Below are 22,929 nucleotides of genomic sequence, written 5' to 3'. Positions count from 1 at the left end.
TGTTGTCCTTTAAGAAATTTAACTTTTAGAGTTTTTGTGTCATGTGGTGATGTCACTTCCTATAAAGTCACTTCCTGTTTGTCCTTCCTGGTACTGCATGGAAGCAATGAGACAGACATGGTGTGCTCTCGGGGTTCAATCCATTTGCATCCACCTTAAAGCATCATACACTCTAAAAAATCCTGGGTTATTTCTTCAACCCATTTTCTGGGTTATTTGTGTTGGGTTAAAATTATGGGTTATTTTTTCAGAGAGTAACCATTTTCTGGGTTATAGGGCTAATATTTTGACCCAATTTATGGGTTGTTTGGGTTTCTGGGTTATTTTTCAAAGAGTAACCCATATTCTGGGTTATAGGGTTGGCTTTCTCTCTCTCTCTCTCTCGCAGTTGTTCTGGAATTTTCTCACAACAGTCGTTTGAAATAACCGTCGCTTCGCGCTCGATCCGTTTTGGCCTGTGCTTCATCGGTGCAACTTCATCTATATTCAAGGTAAGAGAGTATTTTCAGTGTTGATGTAATGTTAACTTTTCTGTGTCCATGTCCCTGTTGCTAGTTTAGCACCATTTGCAAAAAAAATTGTTTTAAAAATGCGTTGCTACGTTGAGACTAGCGTTAGCCGTGGTAATTCTGTGGTTGGCATGTAGCCGCGGCTATCACGACAACATCTAGGTCTAGGACAACTCGAGGTAACGTTATCGCACACCGGACGCGATTTTGAACACGGTCCTGAGCCGTTGCTGGGTGCCGCCGGTGTGTGTGTGTGTGTGTGTGTGTCCGTTACACTCATAGAGAATAATGTGTTCGAATTTTAAAGACGCGGCGCTGCGCTTCGCGTCCGGTGTGCGAGCCCCTTGACCCCTCATTTACACCGCACACCTCTGCGGCGCATTACGGCTGCGACACGGCTACCGGAGCTGATCGCGCCCATTCTAGTCAATGCTCGTGTTTACACCGGCCGCGACGCGGCGCGTTTCAGAGGCTTCCCAGAAGCGGCTCTCCGCGCCGCTTCGCTAAATATAGGCGCCTAGTCTATTTTTGACGGACGCGCGTCCAAGTCGCACCGGGAATACAAAATAAAAGTAAAAGAAACATTGTCAAATTCAAAATAAACACCCTGTGCAAACTCCCAAACGTATCACACACCAATATCCTTGGTAGAAACCATAGACTGTATGGTAGAAACCCCAAAATCAAGAAAAACCACGTCGGACAGGCAAATCACGTGGTCTCGCGCATCCAGTCGCTCCGCTTCTGAAATGCTCCTGGTGTGAGTTGGCACCGCGTGGAGGACGGAATAAAACCTTGTCGCAGACGTAATGCGCCGCAGAGGTGTGCAGTGTAAATGAGGGGTGAGAGAGTGCACTTCCGGTGAGCGATACCTCGAGTTGTCCTAGACGCGACGCGGCGCTTCTCGTCCGGTGTGCGAGCCCCATAGCCGCGGCTACAGAGCGACGAGGCAACACAATAGTTGAGTTATGTTTACCAGCTGTGCCGTGCTTATCATATTATACAGTGCTCTACTGGCTGAAGTAGTGAGAGTTAAAGAAGCGGGTCAAGTCTTCAAATTGTTGCTAACCTCTATATTGCTATGTTTTCTCCAGGTCATTTTGAATGGACAGTTTTGTCGCTGATAAGCTAACTGAGTGGCAGCTGTCTGAGCTGACAGAGAATTTTAGAGGTGAGCATTTTACTCTTATTGCCCTTATATCATCTCTCTATACCTAAATTTTTTTTTTTTTTTATAAGACTTAAATGTGTCAGTGCAAGATTTTGTGAAAGTCACAACTTCTTCGACAGTGGGGTATGTACAACCCTAAAATATTATTGTGCCTTGTCTTTAAGCTGTTATGCATAAGAATGGGCTGTCATTACACTTTTTAAAGAAAGAAAATATGTCATTCACACAAAATGGGTAATGTTAATGCTGCAAAAGAACCACATTAGTTAACTAGCAATTTGGGCCATGTAAAAAAAAAAAAAAGCCACTGCATTACCTTAAAAGTGATTATTTGTTAGCTTGATAATGAAAGAGTGTCTGGTGAGTGGTTCACAATTGTCTCGACTTATTAACAATACTCATGTTGTCTTGTTTTCTGTCTTTCAGATAGATGAGGAGGCATTTCTTCTCTTTGATGAGGACACTATCAAAAATCTTGTCCCCAAAGTTGGCTTAAATTCCTGAGGCTCTTCTGAGAATTGTTGTTATTTTTCTATTTTTTATTACTAATATTGTTATTACAGTGTGACCTAAAATAAATATGAAAATAAACATGTCCAAGTGTGTGTTTTTTCTTATAGATTTTTATTTAATGCATTAAAAATGTAAAAGTGCTTGAAGTGTGTAATATAATGTAAAACAAAGTTTTATTTTCTGAAATAAGGCATACTGGGATAGTGACCCAAGTTAGGTTATTTTTGACCCAACTCCTGGGTTAAAAAATTATCAACTAATTTTTGGGTTATTTCTACCCAGATGTTGGGTTTTTTTAACCCAACATTTGGGTCAGGTATTTAACCCATAATTTGGGTCAAAAAGCATAACCCAATTTTCTGAGTTGAAATAACCCATAAATTAGTTGGTCCCTTTTTAACCCAGGAGTTGGGTCAAAAATAACCCATTATGGGTTATTTTTGACCCAGGAGTTTTTAGAGTGTAGAGGCAATGCCGTAAGTTATTTATGTGATATTAGACGTGTTAAATATCATGTATTAGTAGAGATTTTGTTAAAAACGACGTTTGCTATTGTGTATAAGTTCACAGCAATGCTAATAGCCTGTATAACTGCTGCTACATTGAGAATAGCATTGTATATTCATGTTATTATCATTCATAATGTAATTTTACTCAAGAAATGGACACTGAATATTGCTGTATTGTTTTATTACAGTTTTCACCACTACATGTAAATGAGGAAGCGTGACAGTAAAGCATCAAAATTACTACGACTCTGTCTTCATTTGCACGGTTTAACTGGGTGTTTAGTCAGAGTTTCAACACACTGCACGAGAACACTACAACAACAGCCTCAAACTATTGTTTTACACGTGTGGAAACAAGTACAGCTGAATCTACTGGAATGAGGAAAGACAATCTCCAAAACTGTGTGACAAGATTTATAAAAAATAAGCTTTGCAGTTTCTTACAAACTTGCAAAATGTGTAGAGGATAAAATACAAATGAATTGAGTAAAGTTTAAGTCAGACTAAATAATGTTCAGAGCTGCTTTTATTAAGTTTTTTTATTAAAATGTTACACAGCTGCTATGAAAGCATAAATGATCCGGCAATTCATTTTTGACACTGATTTCCATAAGAGAAGTCATACAGAAGCGGTCACATGTTGTGTGTTTCCCTTTAATAATAATAATAAAATAATAATAAACTTTATTTTATAGAGCGCCTTTAAAAGCAGCTTCTCAAAGCACTGTACATAAAATCACAATCCACCGGAAAATACAAGTAAAAGTTAATAAAAACAAAAGCAGCAACATTAATAATAAAAATAACTATAAAACGATCACAAAAAGACATCAGCATTCAAATGCAAGTTTAAAAAAATGTGTTTTGAGAAGAGCTTTAAAAATGCCAAAAGTCTGTGCTTCCCTGAGTTCAGGGGGGAGAGAGTTCCACAGTGTAGGAGCATAGACAGAAAAAGCCCTGTCACCCATAGATTTTAGGTGCGTTTGTGGAACAGTTAACAGATTACACTGTGAGGAGCGCAGTCGGTGATTTGGAGTATAAATGGTTAATAAACCAGATAAGTATTGCGGAGCTAAGCCGTGTAATGCCTTGTATGTTAACATCATGATCTTAAAACCAACACGGAACCTGACCGGGAGCCAGTGTAAAGACTTCAGAACTGGAGTAATATGGTCAAATTTCCTAGATCCCGCCAGGATCCGGGCAGCAGAATTTTGTACATATTGCAGTTTATTAATTGTGGTTTTAGAAACTCCAGTTAAAACTGCATTGCAGTAATCCAGCCGTGAGACCACAAATGAATTAATCAGCTTTTCAGCGACAGATAAGTTTAGCATTGGCCGTAATCTGGCTATATTTCTGAAGTGGAAAAAGGATGCCTTCACAGTACTCTGGACAAAAAAATCTAAAGTGAGGCCTGGTGTCAAAAATTACACCAAGATTCCTCATCTTACTATGGGTCTCTAAAACAGAGCCATCAACAAACAGGGACAGTGGAGCCGCTTTACGAATTTGATGACGGGAACCTATAAGCATAATCTCAGTTTTCCCGCTGTTCAGACAAAGAAAGTTATTGTTCATCCATGCTTTAATCTCAGAAATACAGCCAGAAAGATAACAAGCATCGATGTCTTCACCAGATTTAGAATGGATGTAGATTTGGGTATCGTCAAAAAAAGTGATAATTAAGGCCCAGCGATCGCAGCAGATGCCCAAGTGGAGATAGATAAATATTGAAGAGTAGAAGGGCCTAGAACTGATCCCTGAGGAACACCAGTGAGCACCGTGCAAGTGTCAGACCTAAAGCCACTCATCGAAATAAAATTAACGGTCAGTAAAATAGGATTTAAGTCTAAAACTGTCCCGGACACACCAAAAACACTTTCCAGACGGGTAAGTAATAGACCATGATCCACGGTATCGAAGGCAGCTCTAAGCTCTTTATAGAATGAAATATCAAAGATACTCATTTACTCATCCGTAAATCTCCATCAAGTGTATCTGGAAAATATGATTTGTTTGTAATAATTCTGACCCAACACATTTGAGATTAAGATGCCAATTTCAACATCAAGATTATGATGTTTGAAACACACTTATCCTGTTTAATAAAAAACTGAGAATATCTGTAATAATGATGAACTAAATTCAGCAGTGAGTCCGACTACAACAGGAGCTCAATGATAAAACAGCTCAACCTTCAACGTTTCCATGACAAGCTTTATTCAGATGTGTCCCAAACTACTGATCAATGATCAAACCCAGACAGACTATATATATACTGTATATACAGTTAAAAGAAGAAAGCATGTTAAAATATCTTGACCTCAATTATCATCCTGACCACATGTGATTTTCATCATGTATTTGATATAAACTTAGATCAGGTTCAGAAGGGTTGACATTGATCCGGCTCTACCAGTCCTCTGGTTTAGACTGCACCATTCATTCAGGAATAAAACAAAAAGTAAAAACACATTTAACGTCTGACACAACCAGATCTACAACATACTGTACAGAGGAGCGTCCGTCTTACTTACAACTGAAACATCATTCCAATAAACATATTTTTCTATGCAGTGCAACATATGAAAAGACAATGCAGAAAAGCAGAGCGCATGTGGCGGAAGACAAAACTTGTAGTCCATTATAACATCTACAAAGACAGCCTTCATGCTTTCAATATGGAACTAGGCAAAGCTAGACAGACTTTCTTCTCAAATATTATAAACAGCAATTTAAACAACACACGCACTCTTTTTGCTACTGTAGAGAGACTGACAAACCCCCCAAGCCAGATTCCTAGTGAAATGCTCTCAAACAGCAAGTGCAGTGAGTTTGCTTCTTTCTTCTCTGAGAAAATCAATAATATCAGAAAGGTGATCAGCACATCCTTGAGTTGCACTGAGGTCAGACAGATCAGACCACCTGAGAAAGTAGTAACTATGTCTGACTTCAAAGAAATTGATGGCAAAATTTTGGAAGAAACCGTACAACACCTTAAAACATCAACATGCGCCCTTGACACACTTCCCACATCTTTTTTTCAAAAGTGTGCTAAACAGTTTAGAAGCAGATCTTCTAGAAGTGGTAAATGCCTCACTTCTTTCTGGGAGTTTTCCAAACTCCCTGAAAACTGCAGTTGTCAAGCCCCTCCTGAAAAAGAACAATCTGGATAAGACCATATTAAGCAACTATAGACCGATCTCAAATCTTCCTTTCATAGGCAAGATCATTGAAAAAGTTGTCTTCAATCAGCTGAACAAATTCTTAAGCTCGAATGGATACTTTGACAATTTTCAATCTGGTTTCCGACCGCATCACAGCACAGAGACAGCGCTCATAAAGATAATAAACGATATTCGCTTAAATACTGATTCAGGCAAATTATCAGTGCTGGTACTACTCGACCTCAGTGCTGCATTTGACACTGTCGATCATAACATACTTCTTGACAGGCTGGAAAACTGGGTGGGGCTTTCTGGGATAGTCCTAAAATGGTTCAGGTCATACTTAGATTGGAGAGGTTATTATGTTAGTATAGGAGACCATAAGTCTGAGTGGACATCCATGACATGCGGAGTCCCTCAAGGCTCAATTCTTGCGCCACTCCTGTTCAACCTGTATATGCTCCCAATGAGCCAAATAATGAGAAAGAACCAAATTGCTTACCACAGCTATGCAGACGACACACAGCTGTACTTAGCCCTATCGCCTAATGATTACAGCCCCATTGACTCCCTGTGCCAATGCATTGATGAAGTCAACAGTTGGATGTGTCAAAACTTTCTTCAATTAAACAAAGACAAAACTGAAGTTATTGCGTTTGGAAACAAAGATGAAGTTCTCAAAGTGAACGCATACCTTCACTCCAGGGGTCAAACAACTAAAAATCAAGTCAGGAATCTTGGTGTGACACTAGAGTCAGACCTTAGTTTCAGTAGTACGGAGCCCCTAAAGGGACGTGGTGGTGGAAATTTTTTTAGGTTGGGAGATTATTATTTTTTTTAATCTTTTGCGTTCCCTCGCAAAACTTTTGCGTTCCCCCGAGAAACTTTGCGTTCCCTCGCAAAATTATTTGCGTTCCCACGCAAAAGTTTTGCGTTCCCTCGCAAAGATATTTGCGTTCCCTCGCAAAGATATTTGCGTTCCCACGCAAAAGTTTTGCGTTCCCTCGCAAAGATATTTGCGTTCCCACGCAAAACCTGTTTTGAGCTCGGACAGACACTTCCTGTTTAATGTCCCGCTGGCAGTGTTTCAGAGCTCCGTACGTTAATGGAGCGTTTATAGTGTTTGAACTTGGACTCAAATATAAAGAAATGCGGTCAGTGCTTAACTGAAGGAGTTCAGTGAAGTTGGCATTTGGCAATATTCACATAGGCTATTCGAATTTCCCTATTCTTGAGCTAAACGTTGTTGAAACACAGACAACACCTATTTATAATCACAGTAACCTAGACAACGAGCTACAACCCGATTGTCATCAAAACAAGCTTTATAATATTGATCTCTATGCAGGCGCTGAGAGACAAGTTAGAAGGGACCGTCTGCGAAGTGCAATATAACCCAAAAACGACTACAGCATCAACTCACAGTAGAATAATCATTAACTTCAACGTTACAAACTGTAGTGCCACCCAATTCAGTTTCAATGGTGACCCACTGGTCATACTACACTGCTTTTGCACATTTTATATTATGAAAAATATTCAATAACTTCACTTTAACACACCAAATTTAGTTCACACATGACACATCACTGCTCTAATGTTGGTTATAGGCCTACAACAAATAGTTTGGGAAATAATTGCACATAAAAAATAACTAGGCCTATTCTTTACACAAATTATATTGGTAGGCTATACCAGCTTTTGCATTATATTTGCTTACTGAATTTGATGGCATTACACTGTAGCCTACACTGTATGTAAGCCTACACTTCACAGAGTGTGAAGTTATTTAATATTTATTTCTAAAAAGGGTGAAGTTATTGCTTTTATTTCAAACATTTTTATTTTTATCAAACTAAGTATGTAGTATAACCAGCAGGAGAGCAGTGATGTGTGAATTGAATGGTGACAATTCTGCACATTTTATATTATTAAACATATTCAATAGCTTCACTGTGACACACTGTACTGACCGTACAGTGTGTCACAGTGAAGCTATTGAATATGTTTAATGATATAAAATGTGCAGAAGGGTTTTGAGATTTGCACTTTACAGACGGACCCTTATTTGGACTTGAGAATTGGGTTATAGCTCGTTGTCTAGGTTACTGTGATTGTAAATAGTTGTCGTTTGTGTTTTAACAACGTTAAGTTCAAGAATAGGGAAGTTCGAATAGCCTATGTGAATATTGCCAACTTAACTCCTTCAGTTAAGCACTGGCCGCATTTCTTTATATTTGAGTCCAAGTTCAAACACTATAAACGCTCCATTAACGTACGGAGCTCTGAAACACTGCCAGCGGGACATTACAACAGGAAGTGTCTGTCCGAGCTCAAAACAGGTTTTGCGTGGGAACGCAAAACTTTTGCGTGGGAACGCAAATATCTTTGCGTGGGAACGCAAAAGTTTTGCGTGGGAACGCAAATAACTTTGCGAGGGAACGCAAAAGTTTTGCGTGGGAACGCAAAGTTTCTCGGGGGAACGCAAAAGTTTTGCGAGGGAACGCAAAAGATTTGAAAAAAAAATCCTAAAAAAATTTCCACCACCACGTCCCTTTAGGGGCTCCGTACAGTAGTCATGTCAAAGCAATAACTAAATCAGCATACTATCATCTGAAAAATATTGCAAGAATTAGATGCTTTGTTTCCAGACAAGACTTAGAGAAACTTGTGCATGCTTTCATCACCAGCAGGGTGGATTATTGTAATGGACTCCTCACTGGCCTTCCCAAAAAGACCATAAGACAGTTGCAGCTCATACAGAACGCTGCCGCCAGGATTCTGAGCAGAACCAGAAAATATGAACATATCACACCAGTCCTCAGGTCTCTACACTGGCTCCCCGTTAGATTTAGGATTGATTTAAAAGTATTATTACTGGTATATAAATCATTCAATGGCCTAGGACCTCAATACATTGCAGATATGCTCACTGAATATAAACCCAACAGATCACTCAGATCATTAGGATCATATCAGCTTGAAATACCAAGGGTTCACTCTAAGCATGGTGAGTCTGCTTTTAGCTATTATGCTGGAACCAGCTTCCAGAAGAGATCAGAGGTGCTCCTACAGTGGTCACATTCAAATCCAGACTCAAAACACTTCTGTTTAGCTGTGCATTTACTGAATGAGCACTGTGCCGCTGTTCGTCCGACTGTACTGTACTGTATTTTATTTAATTTTTCTAAACTGTTTTAATTATTCTTATTTCTTTTAATTATTTTAATTTCTCCTATGTCAGCAGGGCATTTAGCCCGTAACTGTAAATGCCCACTCAGAAGGTGTAAAAGAAAGTGATAATGTGAAAGTGACGTGTATTAATGTGGGTTTGAAAGTATAACAGTATTTAAATGACGATATTAAAGTTTTCGTCTGAGAAAGAATGTGAACGCAGTGCTAAAGAAAGTGAAAAGAACGTGTGAGTAAATGAGGGAGAAAAGAAAGTTAAAGGAAAGTTGATAGATGGAAGTCGTAAGAAGATTGAAGGTTAAAAGAAGGTTGAAAGATTTAAGTCTTAAGGGAATCCTTTGAAGGAAAGATCTATAATAATATTCTTTTTTTTTTTTTTAAAGTACTGTATTTTATTTTTCTAAACTGTTTTAATTATTCTTATTTCTTTTCATTATTTTAATTTCTTCTATGTAAAGCACTTTGAATTGCCATTGTGTATGAAATGTGCTATATAAATAAACTTGCCTTGCCTATATTTCCGAGAAGAGTTGAAGGTTTCTGAGAAGAGCAGAATCACAACTGAACTGCTGGAAACAAACTAAAGAAACTAAACATCACTAAATGATGAAGTGTGTATATAATGACACAATCCACACACACATTTCATCCAGCAAACCCTCAGTCCTCTATCATCCTCACAGTGATCAAGAGTATTTCTGTTATCAGCCGAGGACTCGTGTTTCTCCTCTAGATTATTCAACCAGTCTCTCAAAGTTACCAGATTTACAGCGACTTATAGTGTGGAAGAACTATAAAGTCTAAGGTTAGTGGCATCAAATCTTCTCGAGGCGCATCTTTTCTAAATAATATACAGTCAGACTTTATTCAGAAACCTTCAACATTTCTCACATTATCACAGTTTATTCGCTATAGTTTAGAAAATGGTAATAAAATATGACAAGATCTCTTGATATTTGACTGGTTTTGTCCGTCCTTCTGTTAGACTGTCTCACACATGAATTATGTTGAATATCTGTCAGCTGTTAAATTTAACTACACTATTAGATAATACCAGTTTAGCTCAACCAATCACCAAGCAATGCTTCATTGTGTTCAGTCTGTGTGTAAAAAGAGCATTAGCAATTAAAGACAAAACACTTCAGCAAAACATGATCAGCTCAAAGTGTCCGAATCATTTTTGGTTGCAGATTTTTATAGATGTTACTGGTAGTCTCTGTATGAAGAATGTTTGGGTATAATATGTCACAGTTTACTTTATTTTACCATTTAATTGACCATGATTATTCATGTTTTATCATGTCTCTCTGAAAGCAGTTTTTCTCCTAATCTGACAATGATGATGTCATACATTTCACTTCTTCAGCTCAAATCATGCATGAACACTTGAGGGTAAAAATCAAAAGCTGATTGTGTCGTTGAACTGTAAAAGCGCTTCATTCATACAGTCATATTATTGAGTGTCAGGATTTCTCTCATCCGTCTCTGTTTACTGCTATTCCCACACGTTTAGTTCGACAAAAAACAACTCATATGGGATTTAAACAACATGACAGAATTGTATTAATTAGTAAATAAAAGGCTGCACACGATTCTAAATGATGCTAGAAAAATCAGATGTTTATTAAAAATAAGCTTTGCATTTTCTTACAAACTTGCAAAAAGTGTAGAGGATAAAATGCAAATGAATTGAGTAAAGTTTAAGTCAGGCTAAATAATGTTCAGAGCTGCTTTTATTAAGTTGTTTTATTAAAATGTTCCGGTAATTCATAAGCATAAATGATCCAGTAATGAATTTTTGACACTGATTTACTTTGACTGATTTAGTCATACAGAAGCGGTCACATGTTGTGTGTTTCCCTTTATAGAATGAAATATCAAAGATGCTCATTTACTTAAAGTTTAAAGTCTGATATGTTGAGGAAAAGGAGTGTCATTATTATAATAATCATCATCATAATCATAATCTCAGAATTTCTGGCTGCTGACGGGACTGAAGGGTTTGGACGTTTCCTCGGCCATGAACGCCTCAATCTCCTCCACGGTTCGAGGAACGCAGGTCAGAAGCTCCACGCCGTCAGCCGTCACAGCGATATCATCCTCAATGCGCACCTGAGACACACACACACACACACACACACACACACACACACACACACACACACACACACACGATCAGCAATATTCATGTTTGCATTTCATTTTCTCATAATACTGTCATATACACTTTAATTCCCCCCCATCTCATCATATACTGTAATTTCAGCATCAGCTCTTTTCTCTCAGTGTCTGAAACGCTTCCATCAAGGATTCAGTCTTTCTAAGCTCCGCCTCTCTGAGAGCTGCTCTGCTGTGATTGGTCAGAAAGCAAACGCTCATTATCATATCTGAATCTCAGCTCTTGATCACAGTGATACGAACAGTAACGATGGCGTGGGTTTTACCGTATCAATCTCAGAAAACAGCGTCTTCTCGACACGAACAACACGAACCAAACTCTTCCCTTCTCAGATAAACTACAGTGTTTGAGGGCGGAGCTAAGAGACGCTCTTCAGCCAATCAACACCACAGGCTGGCATTATGCTAATTAGTTACAAGTGAGACTGGAATTACTGACGACTCTTTCAGGAGTTCAGAATTGATTCGTTGATCTTTAAAACTTTGCAGAACTTTTACATTCACAAAACGCTCTATTACACACACATGAAAGATCATATTCGAAAAAGCATAAACATTCAGAATATTCACTTATAAAATCTGGATGCATGGAACTTTAGTCCTTTTGATTATAAAGTGAAAGATAAAATAAATATACATATATAGTGTATTATATATGTACTGTATATAATGTATGATTTATATGCTTACATTACAGCATATAATATTATAAATTGACAAATCAACAAAATTATCAGCAAAAACGATATGGTGTAAAAGAAAGGACTAGTTATGAATTGAAGTGTATCTGTATATCTGTGTATCTACTGGAATGTATATGTTAGTAATAATTCTGACCCCGCCGAAGCCGCGGAAGCGATTGAGGACGTCTCTGTTGATGAAGCCGCACTGAGTCGGGGAGTCCAGCGCTTTATCCAGGAGATGATTGATGAAATATATTCCCGGCTCCACCGTGAGGACCATCCGCTCCTGCACCACACGACCCATCCTGAGACTCTTCAGCCCCGGCTCGTCCACACGCTCGATGCCCTGGACAACACACACACACACACACTTATAACCGCTGCTGCTGCTGGTCATTGTAAGCAGAGCTCCTCAACCCTGTCCTGGAGGCACATTCATACAGCTGTGTCCCAAATGACGCACTATACACTTATACACACAACCGTGTAGTGTATGAGCTTTATCCCAACATCACCGTCTGATAGCCCCTCCCCCTCCACTACATTATTAAAGCTGTGACAGTCGAGTGCAGGAAGTGCACACTATGGCAAGCCGTTTTAGCTTAAATTGTACCCAGCGTTACTCGTCGTAATTGCATTTTTACTAGTAACAATTCCAATTAGAGAGCTCTACAATTCAATTATTACTAGTCGTATGTCTCCATTGACTTCCATTCATTTTTAATTACGGAGCTCTACAATTGAATTGTTACTAGTAAGAATTACAATTAGAGAGCTCTCTAATTCAATTATTACTAGTAAAAATATGAATTAAAGATATGTATAATTGCAGAGCTCTGTAATTGAATTAAAGAGCTCTGCAATTACATTCTTACTAGTAACAATTCCATTGTACAGCTCAGTAATTAAAAATGAATGGAAGTCAATGGAGACATATGACTTGTAAAATTTCATTTGTAGAGCTCTCTAATTGGAATTGTTACTAGTAAGAACTGAATTAGAGAGCTCTGTAATTGTAATTCTAACTAGTAATAATTGAATTAGAGAGCTCTGTAATTGTAATTCTTACTAGTAAAAATGCAATTACGACGAGTAACGCTGGGTACAATTTAAGCTAAAACGGCTTGCCATAGCACACTTCATTTCACACTTCGTTTTTTCAGTTAAAGGTGCAATATGTAAGAATTTTGTAATAACATATCCAAAAATCACTTGCACAGTGTGAAATATTTCCTGCAGGTGTGTACTTGCAATATCCCAAAAGTTCCCAAAGATTTTTAATTTCAGAGAAATTCCAATTTTAAATAATGGTTCACTGTTCACTCGTCGCCTGTCAATGACGTAATATCCGTGTTATCCCTGGTTTCCGCTCGTACTGCCGTAGTAACCATGGCAACAGACGTGGACAACTGCGTTACGTCTAGCGGTGCGCTCACGCTGTTGTTGTTTCGTTCAAACATTATGGATCATGGCAAGCAGACTTTGGGACAAAAGGAGAACTAAAACGAGGATCAATATCAGCGTGGCATTTTCGAGATGCCGAGAGCTAGCATCCGCGGCTAACTTCCACTTGACGAGACGCGGCTCTTGCATGTGCTTTATTAGACAGGTGAGCAAATATAAATAAACTAATCAATGTTATATAGCTCAACATGATGAAATGTTAGAATATGATCAGTATGTTATTCTAATGTTGATGTAGCTCACTGCTAGTCTCATACAGACAAACTAACACAGAATAACATTATAACTTTAACACACTCAAATGCAGTTTAGTGTGATAGTGTAGAGCAAGTGAAACAGCGCTGCGTTCCCTCATAAGTTTCATTCATCTAATAAACTGCCCTGTGTGAGTATTAATCAGCACTTACGCGCAGAGATCTAATCAGTGCTGAGATCTGTCTCTCATTAGCATTAGCGCCCTGCTTCACCACAGTCATGTTAAAAACATCAATGTATTCACTCATCCATAAACATTATTAGATTAATCAACATGACGACACGTTCCATAATTCTGCTTATGCATCATCAACATACTCCTCTGTTATTGTAAGGGGTTAGCGACCGCTAGTGGCGAAAAAAATGACATATTGTAGCTTTAAAAATCCAGAGTTGGGATTATTTCAAGACATTGGTAAAAAGGCACTCTACACTGTGTGTGTTAAAGTGTCTCATCAAACTGTTAAGAGAGGACGCTGGAGATCTCCTATTGAGAAACAGCAGATGTACAGTGGAGACTGATGTATGGTATAAGAGCTACAAACACACGCGGCGCTCCTGAATCCAGAAGGAGAGAGGGAATGTCCTTTTTACGGGATGGAAGAAGCGGTTGATCATTTGTTTATCCAGTGTGGGAGGTTAAGAGGTCTTTTTTATTTTTTAAGGGTTTGTTTTGAAAGCATGAGTGAGGAATTTTCCTATCAAGTTTTTATTACTGGTCCAAAGTACAAAGTCAGTGAACGAAGAGAACAGTGGTTTTGCTAAATTACCTTTTGGGATCAGCCAAGATGGCAGTTTGGAGGACACGGACACAGAAGATCCTGTACTGGTTCAGTCGATGCTGAAAGGGATGGTGCTGCTCCAATTAAATAAGTGCATCATCCGGGTCCTTAAAGTGCACTTTTTCTTTTTAGAATGTTTAGTGTGAACGCACTACTCGCACTATTTATACTACAAAATGGCGTAGAATAGTGCACAAGTACACGATTTGGGACCCACTTTATGCCTCCTCGTCTAACACAGACCTGACTAGAGAATACCCATAATGCACTGTGAGAGTCGCACACTGAATGAATTCCCGAGTCTTGCCAGGAGATGGCGCCGCAGCTGAATCAATCATCCAGCCATTCTCCAAACTGCAATGGTCCAGTGTAATATCATACACTGATATCAAAATTCCCTTTTAATTGATAATTAAATTGTTTAATTATGGTTTATACATGCTAGTTTACATGACAGAGTTCACTCCTTCAAGTGGACTATATCAGTGGAGTAATGTAGGGAATAGTGAATGAGTGAGTAGGATGTGATTTTGAACAGTGTGTCTGATGAGTGTGTCTGATGAGTGTGTCAGTGATGAGTGTGTCAGTGATGAGTGTGTCTGATGAGTGTGTCTGATGAGTGTGTCAGTGATGAGTGTGTCAGTGATGAGTGTGTCAGTGATGAGTGTGTCTGATGAGTGTGTCAGTGATGAGTGTGTCAGTGATGAGTGTGTCAGTGATGAGTGTGTCTGATGAGTGTGTCAGTGATGAGTGTGTCTGATGAGTGTGTCAGTGATGAGTGTGTCTGATGAGTGTGTCAGTGATGAGTGTGTCAGTGATGAGTGTGTCAGTGATGAGTGTGTCAGTGATGAGTGTGTCAGTGATGAGTGTGTCAGTGATGAGTGTGTCTGATGAGTGTGTCAGTGATGAGTGTGTCTGATGAGTGTGTCAGTGATGAGTGTGTCTGATGAGTGTGTCAGTGATGAGTGTGTCAGTGATGAGTGTGTCAGTGATGAGTGTGTCAGTGATGAGTGTGTCAGTGATGAGTGTGTCTGATGAGTGTGTCAGTGATGAGTGTGTCTGATGAGTGTGTCAGTGATGAGTGTGTCAGTGATGAGTGTGTCTGATGAGTGTGTCAGTGATGAGTGTGTCTGATGAGTGTGTCAGTGATGAGTGTGTCAGTGATGAGTGTGTCAGTGATGAGTGTGTCTGATGAGTGTGTCAGTGATGAGTGTGTCAGTGATGAGTGTGTCAGTGATGAGTGTGTCTGATGAGTGTGTCAGTGATGAGTGTGTCTGATGAGTGTGTCAGTGATGAGTGTGTCAGTGATGAGTGTGTCTGATGAGTGTGTCAGTGATGAGTGTGTCAGTGATGAGTGTGTCAGTGATGAGTGTGTCAGTGATGAGTGTGTCAGTGATGAGTGTGTCAGTGATGAGTGTGTCTGATGAGTGTGTCAGTGATGAGTGTGTCAGTGATGAGTGTGTCTGATGAGTGTGTCAGTGATGAGTGTGTCAGTGATGAGTGTGTCTGATGAGTGTGTCAGTGATGAGTGTGTCAGTGATGAGTGTGTCAGTGATGAGTGTGTCTGATGAGTGTGTCTGATGAGTGTGTCAGTGATGAGTGTGTCAGTGATGAGTGTGTCAGTGATGAGTGTGTCTGATGAGTGTGTCAGTGATGAGTGTGTCAGTGATGAGTGTGTCAGTGATGAGTGTGTCAGTGATGAGTGTGTCAGTGATGAGTGTGTCTGATGAGTGTGTCAGTGATGAGTGTGTCAGTGATGAGTGTGTCTGATGAGTGTGTCAGTGATGAGTGTGTCAGTGATGAGTGTGTCAGTGATCGGTGTGTCTGATGAGTGTGTCTGATGAGTGTGTCAGTGATGAGTGTGTCAGTGATGAGTGTGTCTGATGAGTGTGTCTGATGAGTGTGTCTGATGAGTGTGTCAGTGATGAGTGTGTCAGTGATGAGTGTGTCTGATGAGTGTGTCAGTGATGAGTGTGTCAGTGATGAGTGTGTCAGTGATGAGGGTCTTCAGGACACGGGTGAGAAACACTGCTTTTAACGACATTTGGTTTTAATCAGGCGTTTAAATGATTCATTCCTTCCTTTACAAAGTCAGTTCATGAGGAAAATATTTCCCTTGATCTTTAGAAATAAAGAAGCTTGACTATGAAAGCATAGTTTAAAATGTAGTTTGATAAAAGAAACATTCAATATAGTTTTATTTGTATTGTGCCTGTCATAATACATATCAAAGCAGCTCTACAGAAAATCAAAATGTTAATGTTTATAATCGTAATGTTTAATAGTCTTCATTGTTTATAATCATAATGTTTAATAGTCTTCATTGAGAAGTTTAACACTTTACTTTGAAGCTAAATCTGGAGACAATATAAATCATCAAACAGTAGAGATTTGATATATAGTGTACAGTATATGGCTTTATGTGAGTGACTGTGTATGTGCATAAAATGATATATATGTACAGTCTAAAAGTTGTCAAATGAAGTGAGTAAATCACTTTGCAGTGACATTGATGATTATAACATCTGTATGATTTTGGTTTTAATTTATAACATTTTGGTGTTTGTTTGTTTGTTACCATATTAGTTAGCTACCATACCATGGCATTTTATGTTGAGAAAAATGTTAAAATGTAGCAAAATAAAAAGTTTAAAAGTATAAAGTTTTTTGAAAAGCTTTAAGATTTATCTTAAAAAAAAAAATCTAAAATCATATCTGGCCTCTTAACATTTTGGCTTAGTAACACATAATTACTGATCTTATAACAATTTCCAATCTCAAAATTACACATATTATTTGTGATTTTTGTCTTATCACTCACCGTTAAGCACCAGATTATACATTATACAGGGAAGAAATAGAGTAAAAAAGTGTGTGAACGTGTTGTATCAGTGAAAGCTCAGAACTGACCTCTGGATACCCCCCCACATCATGCACGTCGATGCCCAGTAAGTGTCCCAGTCCGTGAGGCATGAAGATGGAGCCCAGATGAACCTTCAGCATCTCCTCCACCGTCCCACGCAGGATCCCCATCTTCAGCAGCTCCTCCAGGTGAACCCGGTCCGCCAGACGATGCATGTCGGTCCACTTCACACCTGAGCGGGACATCAGACGCATCGCTGAGACCCTCAGTACATTTACATTTAGTCCTTTATTAGACGCCTTTGTCCAGAGCGACTTACAAATGAGGACTAAAGCAAGCGAGTCATCGTGAAGAGGCAAAAACTACACAAGAAGTGCTCAAAATACACAGCTCAGGCATTACTCAGAGAAGAATAAGCCAGACAAGGGAGGATTAGAGGTAAAGGAGAGGTCAAAGGTCATTTTACAGCTCTCTTCGACTTTAAACCAAACACACAGTGTCTATTTGACTTTTTAGGAAGTGCATTCTTAAATAACAAAACTCAAATCTCAATATACACTACCATTCAAAAGTTTGGAAATTACGAAATTAATAATTTTATTCTACAAAGATGCACTACATTGATCAAAAGTGACTGTAAATATATTTATAATGTTACAAAAGATTGTATTTCAAATAAATGCTGTTTTTTTAAACTCTATTCATCAAAGAATCCTGAAAATTACCTTGTTTCCACAAGAAATTAAGATTTTGAATGTTTTCAACATTGATAATAATCATAAATGTTTCTTGAGCATCAAATCATCATATTAGAATGATTTGTGAAGGATCATGTGACACTGAAGACTGGAGTAATGATGCTGAAAATTCAGCTTTGATCACAGGAATAAATTACACTTTACTATATATTCACATAGAAAACATCTGATTTAATTTGTAATAATTTTTCACAATTTTACTGTATTTTTGATCAAATAAACGCAGCTGGTGAGCAGAAGAGACTCTTTCAAAAATCTGACTGAGCCCAAACCTTCGACTGTTAGTGTAGATCAGACTTTCTGCTGAGAGTCATAGATTTGGTCAGTAAAAGACTGAGTTTTGCTCCTGATATGTAGTATTGTGAGTCTCAGAGTGTGTACCAGGTTTGATGGCGTCCATCACGGCTCTGGAGGACTTCAGCACGGCTTCATAAACGGCTCTCTGGTCCGCGCTGAACTTGCCGTTGGCCGGGAAAGAGCAGGTGATGTCGGAGGAGTAGCAGTAATACTCGCCGCCCATGTCAAACAGACTGCCAGGACACAACCACAGAGTTTAGCTTCATCTTTATATGATAAATCAGTTTTCAGATTAATCTTTCCCTTCGCACCAGCCTGGACCACATCTAAAACCACTTCTATGACTTGTTTTAATTATATAGTTTGGTTTGATGACATCATCAAATACTGAGTAGCCCTGGTTTATTATTATTATTATTATTTTGACATTTTACAATGAACAGTAAGTATCACCAAACATCACATAAAGCTTATGGACATTTCCTAATTTTTTATTATACTGTATATTTCAATAACCATTTAACATACATATAATGTATGTTTTTCAATGTACAGGATATTAATGCAATAAATTACATAGAACATTTCTGAATTTCACTAAATTCTGCACATCTACGCATCACTTTAAATTAGGGCTGGGGGAATTAACGCGTTAATCTTTGCGATTAATTTGAGATGTTTAACGCGTTAAAAAAAAATAACGCATTTAACGCAGCACTTTTTTTTTGCCTCGTTTTAATGATTTCCTGTTGCGGCTGCTATTGAAATGCCGAAAATATGGGGATCGGGTTTCATTCTCGCGCAGCTTTCATGAGAGCGGGTCTTTTCCCCTCCGTGTGCGCGGCCGCACTCTCCGTTCCGTGTGTGTGTGTGTGTGTGTGTGTGTGTGTGCGTGCGTGTGCGTGCGTGTGTGTGTGCGTGCGTGTGCGTGTGCGCGTGCGTGTGTGTGTCGGCCATAGGCGTCGGCGCGCTGCGCTCTCTGCTCAATGTTCGACTCCGTGTTTGCGCTGCATGTTCTGCTCTGTCGTTCACGGCCCAAACGCTCCAATCATGTACCGATCACGCACTGGAAAAGCAAAGTCCGCTCAAATAAGGTGAACTTTCTCTGTAGACTTCTGTTTGCTGAGCTGGTATAGTATTGCTTGGCAACAATGTTAAAGGGATAGTTCACCCAAAAATGAAAATTCTGTCAACCTGTATGATTTCCTTTCTTCTGCTAAACACAAAAGAAGATATTTTAAAGAAGGTTGGTAATTAAACAGTTGCTGGTCCCCATTGACTTCCATAGTATTTTTTTTTCCTACTATGGAAGTCAATGGGCTCCATCAGTCGTTTGGTTACCGACTTTCTTCAAAATATCTTCTTTTGTGTTCAGCAGAATAAAGAAAGTCATACAGGTTTGGAACAACTTGAAAATTCTTGAGGAATTTTTATTTTTGGGTGAACTATTCCTTTAAAATTACCTGCTCTGATCACATGCTCTCTGGTAATAATAGCTTTTTTAGGACTATAGTTTATTTTTATAATTAGTAAAAGAAAAAATTTGAAAAAAAAATCTTAATTTGATTATGTTGATTGATTATTGAAAAAGAATAATACATTGATATATTGATGTTTAATATTATTTTAATATAGGGCTATTTTCTGTTCCTTTTTTTCCGGTGATTCTAAGTTTAATTATTGATGATTACAAGCTTGGAGGAAATGCAATTAATTGCAATTAATTACATCAAATTGTGCAATTAATTAGTTATTTTTTTTAATCGATTCCCAGCCCTACTTTAAATGCATTTTTGTTTATGGATACAGAATTTTGATGCAAGTACTTCCACAGACTTGTTTTAGTTTTCAACAGTGATTTAAAGACAGATGATGCCGGACATAAACATAATCTGATTGTATTAAATCAGCTTCTACTTTAAATAATTCAACCATCGTGATGTTCAAATCATATCTCAAAGATGTGCTTGCAGAAAGTGGAAGTGTGTTTGTAAGTCGTGTCCACCAGGGGTCAGTGTGCAACTGCTCATAACCAGACCATAAACCTGAATATTACTGGAAATATTCATCACTGCACAGACTGTACACCAGCATGAACCAACAAGACAACTGACACTGAACATGATTATTAAAGAAATGCATGTGAAAAGCGGCTCATAAACTCACCACATGTCTCCATCCTGGATGGTTTTGTCATTGGGAGCGCCGGCGTGTCCGTAATGCAGGACGGATGAGTTATTCCCACTGTTGGAGTGATAACATGTTCACATGCAAACAAAATAACTCAAATAAATGACTAGAATTATTGACCATATCCACTACACACTAATGAACATCATCTATCATTATATCTTTAACAGTTGAGGATGTTCAGTCAGTTGGTCAGTGACAGATGCATTATGGGTAAACGTTTTTTCAATGCTTCTATGTTCATGAGAGTTCACATTAATACTTATTTTGATTTGAAAATTGTCCCTTTAAGTATTAAATTACACTTCACCCCCAAAACAACAATTGTGTCACAAAACTTGAAATTTAAGTAAATTTGAAATAAATCATATGATTTTAAAAGACTTGGAAAATAATGTCACGTGCACTACATGTTATAGAAGTGCTATAGTACATTTAGGTGAACTGTGCATTTAAGATTGAATCCGAAACTTCATGTCTGAAGTTTATTATCAGTCCAGATGTTTGCTGTGATTTAACTCAGACACATCTCTTGCTCTGAGGACACAATATCAGATACTGAGAGTCTCTCAGTAACAGGACACACACACACACACACACACACACACACACACACACACACACACACACACACATCAGTAACAGTGCTGTACCTTCCACAGATGCAGGTGTACGAGGTGTCACACACACACACACACACACACACACACACACACACACACACACACACACACACACACACACACACACACACAGTAATAGTGCTGTACCTTCCACAGATGCAGGTGTACGAGGTGTCACACACACACACACACACACACACACACACACACACACACACACAGAACATCAGTAATAGTGCTGTACCTTCCACAGATGCAGGTGTACGAGGTGTCACACACACACACACACACACACACACACACACACACACACACACACACACACACACACAGTAATAGTGCTGTACCTTCCACAGATGCAGGTGTACGAGGTGTCACACACACACACACACACACACACACACACACACACACACACACACACACACACACACACACACACACACACACACACAGTAATAGTGCTGTACCTTCCACAGATGCAGGTGTACGAGGTGTCACACACACACACACACACACACACACACACACACACACACACACAGAACATCAGTAATAGTGCTGTACCTTCCACAGATGCAGGTGTACGAGGTGTCACACACACACACACACACACACACACACACACACACACACACAGTAATAGTGCTGTACCTTCCACAGATGCAGGTGTACGAGGTGTCACACACACACACACACACACACACACACACACACACACACACACACACACACACACACACACACACACACACACACACACACACACACACACACAGTAATAGTGCTGTACCTTCCACAGATGCAGGTGTACGAGGTGTGACGCATTCCTCCGCGAGAGTAACAGTAATGCTGGAACAGACTGAAACACACACAGTTCACACACATCAATCAATCATGAAACAAAACCAAGAGAAAGAAAAGAAGAAATTACATTTTGCACAGAGAAAATGCATATTCTTAAGTTTAATAAATCTTTTTGCATTGTAAGATTATTTTCATGACATTAATTCCCCAATTCTTATTTCGAATTCAATGAACAAAATACAAAGAAACACAAAATCCAAAACATCAGAAATCCCTTGTTCTCATTTCTCCAGTGTGACCATAGACTGTGACCTGAGCTTAAACTGTAAAATACAGCATGAAGAGCCTAAAACACCATCAGCCTGAGAAAACCTTGAGTGATAACTTCATAACTTCATATCTCCACATCAACAAAACAGAGACACACACTGATATAAAGCAGACAGAAGTGAAACAAGATAACACAAGTGAAAATCACACAGATGCACATTAAAGGAGCCATAAAGATCAGATCAATATTCAATGTCAACTATGCTAATTAATATTCAATGTCAACAAAGCTCATTAATATTCAGTGTCAACAAAGCTCATTAATATTCAGTGTCAACCAATCTCATTAATATTCAGTGTCAACAAAGCTCATTAATATTCAGTCAACAATGCTCATTAATATTCAGTGTCAACAAAGCTCATTAATATTCAGTGTCAACCAATCTCATTAATATTCAGTGTCAACAAAGCTCATTAATATTCAGTGTCAACAAAGCTCATTAATATTCAGTCAACAATGCTCATTAATATTCAATGACAACCAATCTCATTAATATTTAGTGACTTCAAACATTCAAGCGTTACATTGTATCACACAGTAAGTGGCGTCACCACTCAACGTTACAATGTTTCTAAAACCCTTTTTCAACTTTCGTCAGTATGAAGTGTTGCTAAACCCGGAGTTTAAAGGTGTT

The 22,929-nt window shown here is 38.7% G+C and overlaps 1 protein-coding gene across 1 annotated transcript in view; it reads right to left on the bottom strand.

Annotated features, from left to right (window-relative positions):
* Nucleotides 1–10,663: 10,663 nt before the first annotated feature.
* The window catches only part of LOC309507942 (xaa-Pro dipeptidase-like), an 83,927-nt gene continuing 71,661 nt past the window's right edge, over nt 10,664–22,929 (bottom strand). Inside the window, 6 exon segments of the mRNA XM_082182423.1 lie at nt 10,664–11,176; nt 12,080–12,271; nt 17,337–17,521; nt 18,429–18,577; nt 20,511–20,588; nt 21,951–22,019. Of these exon segments, the coding sequence (XP_082038549.1) occupies nt 11,033–11,176; nt 12,080–12,271; nt 17,337–17,521; nt 18,429–18,577; nt 20,511–20,588; nt 21,951–22,019 (817 nt within the window). The 3' untranslated portion in view covers nt 10,664–11,032.

Source organism: Leuciscus leuciscus, assembly GCF_965113295.1.
Source record: "Leuciscus leuciscus genome assembly, chromosome: 10".
Lineage (NCBI taxonomy): Eukaryota > Metazoa > Chordata > Actinopteri > Cypriniformes > Leuciscidae > Leuciscus > Leuciscus leuciscus.
The sequence above is the reverse complement of the archived record's forward strand: the minus strand, read 5'-3'. Positions and strand labels throughout refer to the sequence as shown.